Source organism: Rhincodon typus, chromosome 15, assembly GCF_021869965.1.
Source record: "Rhincodon typus isolate 14 chromosome 15, sRhiTyp1.1, whole genome shotgun sequence".
Taxonomy (NCBI): domain Eukaryota; kingdom Metazoa; phylum Chordata; class Chondrichthyes; order Orectolobiformes; family Rhincodontidae; genus Rhincodon; species Rhincodon typus.
In genome coordinates, this window is record NC_063346.1 from 1,366,149 (window position 1) to 1,373,367 (window position 7,219).

The 7,219-nt window shown below is 43.8% G+C and overlaps 1 protein-coding gene across 2 annotated transcripts in view; it reads left to right on the top strand.

Annotated features, from left to right (window-relative positions):
* Nucleotides 1–7,219, top strand: part of zc3h18 (zinc finger CCCH-type containing 18) — a 145,881-nt gene that overhangs the window by 95,798 nt on the left and 42,864 nt on the right. For both annotated transcript variants that reach the window (XM_048605687.1, XM_048605688.1), the window contains one exon: nt 6,554–6,703. In XM_048605687.1, coding sequence (XP_048461644.1) covers nt 6,554–6,703 — 150 coding nt within the window. The remainder of the gene's footprint in view (nt 1–6,553; nt 6,704–7,219) is intronic.

Consider the following 7,219-nt stretch of genomic DNA (forward strand, 5'->3'; position numbering starts at 1 on the left):
AAGGGGGAGGGGAAGGGGGTTTTGAAATAAATAGGGAGAGAGTGGGAGGCGGATAGAAGAGGGATAGAGGAGAGGATAGGTGGAGAGGAAACAAACAGGTCGAAGAGGCGGGGATGGGGCCAGGAAAGGTGAGTGTAGGTAGGGAGTTAGGAAGGGGATAGGTCAGTCCAGGGAGGACGGACAGGTCAAGGGGGCGGGATGAGGTTGGTCGGTAGGAGATGGAGGTGCGGCTTGGGGTGGGAGGAGGGGATAGGTGGGAGGAAGAACAGGTTAGGGAGGCAGGGACGAGTTGGACTGGTTTTGGGATGCGGTGGGGGGAGGGGAGATTTTGAAACTTGTGAAATCCACATTGATACCATTGGGCTGCAGGGTTCCCAAGCGGATTATGAGCTGCTGTTCCTGCAACCTTCGGGTGGCATCGTTTTGGCACTGCAGGAGGCCCAGGATGGACATGTCGTCTGAGGAATGGGAGGGGGAGTTGAAATGGTTCGCGACTGGGAGCTGCAGTTGTTTGTTGCGAACCGAGCGTAGGTGTTCTGCAAAGCGGTCCCCGAGTCTCCGCTTGGTTTCCCCGATGTAGAGGAAGCCACACCGGGTACAGCGGATGCAGTATACCACATTGGCAGATGTGCAGGTGAACATCTGCTTGATGTGGAAAGTCTTCTTGGGGCCTGGGATGGGGATGAGGGAGGAGGTATGGGGGCAGGTGTAGCGCTTCCTGCGGTTGCAGGGAAAAGTGCCGGGTGTGGTGGAGCTGGAGGGGAGTGTGGAGCGGACAAGGGAGTCACGGAGAGAGTTGTCCCTCCGGAAAGCAGATAAGGGTGGGGAGGGAAAATCACATGCTGATGTAGCCCGTGATGGAGAGAATCCTAGTTGTAATCTAAAAATGTGCAAGGAAATGCCTAGGTTTGTACAGGCGCTACCAAAATTTGAAGGAGGCATTCTTTATTTCCTTTGAGAAAATACTGAGACAAATTGTCAAAAGAACACTGGACTTACCCATTCAAAGCAAGTTGACAGGTAAAATAGAGGAAATGTATGCTTCAGTATCTGAGGAACTTACTAGCGATTATGACACTATAAAAAGAGCTGTACTGTATGTAATGAGTTAGGGCCTGGGCATATAGAAAAATGCTTCAGAATTTAAGAAAACCACCTATGCAAACCTGCACTGAATTTGAAAGGATGAAGCAAAGTGATTTTGACAGAAGGATGGAAACATTAGAAGTTTAAACCATGCATGAAACCTTCAAAAAGCTCATAATTTTAAAAGAATTTTTAAAAATTACTGCATTCTGTATTAAGAGCCCATGTTGATGACAAAAGGTTGCAAATGCTAGACAGGCAGATGTAGTGGCTGACAATAATGAGCTTATCCATTAATCTGAACCTTTTTTTCTGTCACCATCAAATTTGAAAAGGATAACACGTGGGAGAGTGAAAGGAAGGCTAGTAGCCACGGTAAAGAGTGGATCGTTAGTAATGCTCCAAGATAATCTCCTGAGACCAGAAAATAAGGTACTGAGAGTGGAGGTGAAAATCCAAGGCATAAGTGTTTCCTTTGTAATAAAGTGGGATTCATCCGTTCAGAATGCAGGAAGTTGCATGGGAAGCCCTCGACCTTAGTGGCGTTAATGAGTGCAAAAAGAGAACTCAAAAGGAAAACATAGAAGCATAGAAGATATGAGCAGGAGGAGGCCATTCGGCCCTTCGAGCCTGCTCCACCATTCTTCACCATCATGATTGATCATCCAACTCAATAGCCTAATCCTGCTTTCTTCCCATTACCTTTGATCCCATTTGCCCCAAGCGCTTTGTCTAGTCGCCTCTTGAATACATTCAATGTTTCGGCATCAACTACTTCCTGTGGTAATGAATTCAACAGGCTCACCACTCTTTGAGTGAAGAAATGTTTCCTCATCTCTGTCCTAAATCATCTACCCTGAATCCTGATACTGTGACCCCTGGTTCAGGACACACCCACCATCGGGAGCATCCTCCCTGCATCTACCCTGTCTGTCCTGTTAAAATTTTATAAGAGTTTATAAGAGTCTATGAGATCTCCCCTCATTCGTCTGAACTCTAGCAAAAACAATCCCAACTTAGTCACTCCCTCCTCATACGTCAGTCTCACCAACCACAGAATCAGCCTGGTAAACCTTCGCTGCACTCCCTCGAGAGCAACAGCATCCTTCCTCAGAAAAGGAGACCAAAACTGCAGACAGTATTCTAGGTGTGGCCTCACCAAGACCCTGTGTAACTGCAACAACACATCCCTGCTCCTGTTCTCGAAACCTATCGCAGTGAAGGACAACATACCATTTGCCTTTTTTACCTCCTGCTGTACCTGCATGCTTAACTTCATTGACTGGTGCACAAGGACACCCAGGTCCCGCTGCACACCCCCCTCTCCCAATTTATAGCCATTCAGGTCATAATGTGCCTTCTTGTTTTTGCTTCCAAAGTGAATAACTTCACATTTATCCAAATTATACTGCATTTGCCATTGATTTGCCCACTCACCCATGCTGAAGGATCTCTGCATCCTCATCACAGTTCACCCTCTCACCCAACTTAGTATCATCTGCAAACTTTGATGTGTTACATTTTATTCCTTCATCCACATCATTCATATATATTGTGAATAGCTGGGGTCCCGGCACTGATTCCTGTGGTGCCCCAGTAGTTACTGCCTGCCAATTTGAAAAGGGCCCATTAATTCCCACTCTTTCTTTCCTCTCTGCCAACCAGTGTGCAAAAATGAATAGGGTAGGTGAGGAAATATCAAAGGCTTTTATCTATAAGGATGATAGCCTCTTTCTGTTCAAAAGCCAAGCCCAAAACTATATTAAAGGACTGTTCAGATTCTTTTGCTGGAGAAGGATTTAATTTTTTATCCAAGAGAGTTCAATGAAAGCTGAAGTGTTAGTAAATGGCATAAGTTCCATTGGACAAAATTCAGTGTAGTGTAACTTGTCTCGATTGGCGGTAGTGAGGGTAGTTAAGAAATTATCCTTGGACAAAATTGATTTACTCCTGGGGAATGATTTGGCTAGAATGAAAGATTCATCTATTATTGCAGAAAGTGTGAGGCAAAATAGACAGAATAGTTCTACGAGTAAGTTCCAAGTATTTTTCCATCATGTGTGGTGACCAGAGCAATGGCTAAACAAAGTCTATCACCAGAGGTCTAAGTAACACCACAAGTAGATGTTAGCATAACTGAAATTCTCTTTAAGAATGAGGATAATTCAAAGAAAGTTTTTTGGCATGTCTTCATTATTTAAGGCTCTGGAAGTAGATCCAGCGTTAAAGACATTATCACAGTCAGCGCACACAAGTTGAGGTTGAAGGGATTCCAGGGTGCTGTCATATTGCAGACAGAGTTCTGATGAGGAAACCGAAACATCCTCACAGATCTGTGCGTGAAGAATGGATGGTTGTTCATCCAGTCATGGTACCAGCCAAATAGTTGTTCCAAATGCTTCAGCCTTACATTTTGCACTGATGTTTTGTGCTGTCCCTTCACTGGCAATGAGTTTATTTGTGGAACCACCTCCTCTAGTGAGTTGTTTAATTGTCCACCACCATTCGCCACTGGATGGGCAGGAGTGCATAACTTGGATCTGATTCATTGGTTATGAAATGGTTTGGCTCTGTTTATCACTTGCTGTTTATGCTATTTGCAAAGCAAGTTGTCCTGTTATGTAGCTTCACCACATTGACGTTTCATTTTTAAGCTTGCTGGCACTGCTTCTGATATGCCTTCCTGCTCTTTTCATGGAACCAGAGCTTGATCACCTGGCTTAATAATAATTGTAAAGAGTGAATGTGCCAAGCCCTGGGGTTTCAGATTGTGTTGGGAGTACAGTTCTGCTGCTACTGATACTCCACAGTGCCTGACGGATAGCCAGTCTTGTGTAGCTAGATTCAAAGTCAGTTCCATTCAGCAAGGTGGTAGGGCCACACAACACAACAGAGGGTAAGCTCAATGTACAGATGAGACTTTCTCACCTCAAGGACTTCTGCTGATGCTGTCATGAACAGATGAGTTTGCAGTTGGCAGGTTGGTGAAGACTGTTGCAGTTTGTTTTACCCTTTTACTGATTCTTCATGACCTGTTACAAGCCTAGTCTAGCAGCTATGTCCTTTATGAGTCAACCATCTCGGTCAGTCATGGTGCTGCTGTGCCACTCCTGGTGATGGACATTCAAGTTCCCCATCTAGACTATATTCTGTGCCCATTGCTACCCTCAGTGCTTCCTCTCTGCAAGTGTGCTCAACATGGAGTGTTCTGTATGGGCTAGAACATAGAACATTACAGCGCAGCACAGGCCCTTCGGCCCTCGATGTTGCGCCGACCTGTGAAACCAATCTGAAGCCCATCTAACCTACACTATTCCATTATCATCCATATGTTTATCCAATGACCATTTAAATGCCCTTAAAGTTGGCGAGTCTACTATTTTTGCAGGCAGGGCATTCCACGCCCTTACTACTCTCTGAGTAAAGAACCTACCTCTGGCATCTGTCCTATATCTATCACCCCTCAATTTAAAGCTATGTCCCCTCGTACTAGCCACCACCATCCGAGGAAAAAGGCTCCCACTGTCCACCCTATCTAATCCTCTGATCATCTTGTGCAGTGTATGGTAATAAGCAGGTTTCGTTGCCCATGTTTGACCTGATTCTGTGAGAGCTGATTGAGTCTGGAGTTGGGTGTTAAGGACTTCCAGGACAGTGCCCTGCTGACTTTATACCACTGTGGTGCTGCCTCTGCTGAATTGTGAATGTGATGTAAAAAAAACTTTGGACCAAATTTGTTAATAATAAAGTTATTGATTGATCTTGATTTAATCAAAGCACAATCACTCCCAGGTTTATATTAGTGTTTGCAAAAGACAGTTTGGCACAGCTTCTTTCAACAATCAAAAACAGAGATGAAATGCAAAAAAACGTAAAATTGCAAGAAATAGTGATTTCCAGCTGTAAGCCTACAAGTAGAATTTTTTTGGCTTGAAGACAGCATTCTGTTACTGGAGAACACTGCTAGTGTTTATGAAACAATAAGCTTCACCTATTGCTCAGAATTTAGACAACTTTCCCCTTCCAAGGTTATTCGGGCACATAAGGAAATAGGAGCAGGAGTAGGCTATTTAACCACTCTAAATTGCGCCACCATTCAACAAGATCATGGGTGATCTTCCCCAGGCTTCAACTCCTGTTTTATGCCAGCTCAGGGTAGCCATCAATTGTTTTATATTTCAGAATTCTAGCCTCCAAAACACTGTAAGGTAGAGAATTCCAGACATTCATTACTGTCTGGGAGAATAAGTTTCTTTGCACCTCAATTTGAAGTAGACTGGGTACTCCTCAAGACCAAAAGTGGGGCCTGAAGCCCAAACAACAGCTTGGCAGGTAACCATTCTGCATGTGTTCTCCAGGACAATCCTCTACCTAATCCATTTGCCAACTGTTCACTGCCCTCTTCTTGTGCAGTATAAATCCCTTTAAGAGTTGTTGTTCTTGCAGTTCTGTCCTGATGAGTGCAAGACAAAATGCTTTGACAGTGTGTCTTTTTCTGAACAATATTAATCAGCAGTTAGTTCCACGGAGATCGGTACTGCGTCCACTTTTGTTGTCATTTATATAAATGATTTGGATGAGAATATTGGAGGCACAATTATTAAGTTTGCAGATGACACCAAAATTGGTGGCATAGTGGACAGTGAAGAAGGTTATCTTAAGATTACTAAGATCAATTGGGTCAATGGGCTGAGAAGTGGCAGATGGAGTTTAATTTGGTTAAATGCAAGGTGTTGCATTTTGGTAATACAAATAATGACAAGATTTATACTATTCATGGTAGGGCCCTACGTAGTATTGCAGAACAGAAAGACCTAGGAGTTCAGGTGCATAATTCTCTCAAATTTGCATCACAGGTAGATAGGGTAATTAAGAAGGCATTTAACACGCTTGCCTTCATTGCTCAGACCTTTGAGTATAAGAGTGGGTGGTCATGTTGAGGTTGTGAACAACATTGGTGAGGCCTCTTCTGTGGTACTGAGTGCTGTTCTGGTCACCCTTTTATAGGAAGGATATTATTAAACTGGTGTGGGTTCAGAAAAGAATTACCAGATGTTGCTGGGAATGGAGGTTTTGAGATATTGAAATGGACTGGAAAGGCTAGGACTTTTTCCTGTGGAGCATAGGAGGTTGAGGGGTGACCTTCTTGAGATTTATAAAATTATGAGGGGGATGGATAACATGAATGACAAGGGTCTTTTTGCTAGGATGGAAAAGCTAGGGGCATATTTTTAAGGGGGAGGAGAAAATTTAAAAAGGACATGAGGGGCAACATTTCGACACAGTGGTTCGTGTGTGGAATGAACTACAGATAAAGTAGTGGATACAGGTACAGTTACAATGTTTTAAGGACACTTGGATAAGTTCATGAATAACATACTACTGTATGACTCTATTGAAGCACTAATTGATGTTTAGAAACTTCAATCAAAATTCTATAATTTGATGTTTCTTGTCCTGTAAACAGTGAAAAAATGGTGAAGAAACTTACATCGCCACAGCCGACGGGACACACCACAGGGGCAAAGGTTCCAAAGACCACCACAGAGGGCACAAAACCTGCTGAGAACAGAGATGGAAGGAAGAAAGAGCGTCAGCCCCGGACACCACCTCGGAGGTTTGGTAGACATTTAGATGGATTATTGCTTTCAGATAAGATCACTTATAACTTAATGTTGTTAAACTCAAAGCAAGTCACTGAAATGAGGCTGTGCAACAAACTGTTCTAAAATTGTCTCTATTTTGTTTGGTGCTGTCACAGAACCAGCTACCAACTGATCTGTTGTTGGAGACGATTAGTTAGTGTTCTCTGATCAAGTTTCATTGAACCCCTCCATTAGTGCCGATTAAGTAGCTGGTATAATTCCAGGTTTTTTGAAGATTATTCCTGATATAGTGTCATACAGGACAGAAACAGGCCCTTTGGGCCAACTTAGTACAAGGTGCAAAGAAAATTACAGCACAGGAACAGGCCTTCGGCCCTCCAAGCCTGCACTGATCCTATTTTCCAAGGATCTGTATCCCTCTGCTCCCTGCCCATTCATGTATCTGTCTAGATACATCTTAAATGACGCTATCGTGCCCGTCTCTACCACCTCCGCTGGCAACGCGTTCCAGGCACCCACCACCCTCT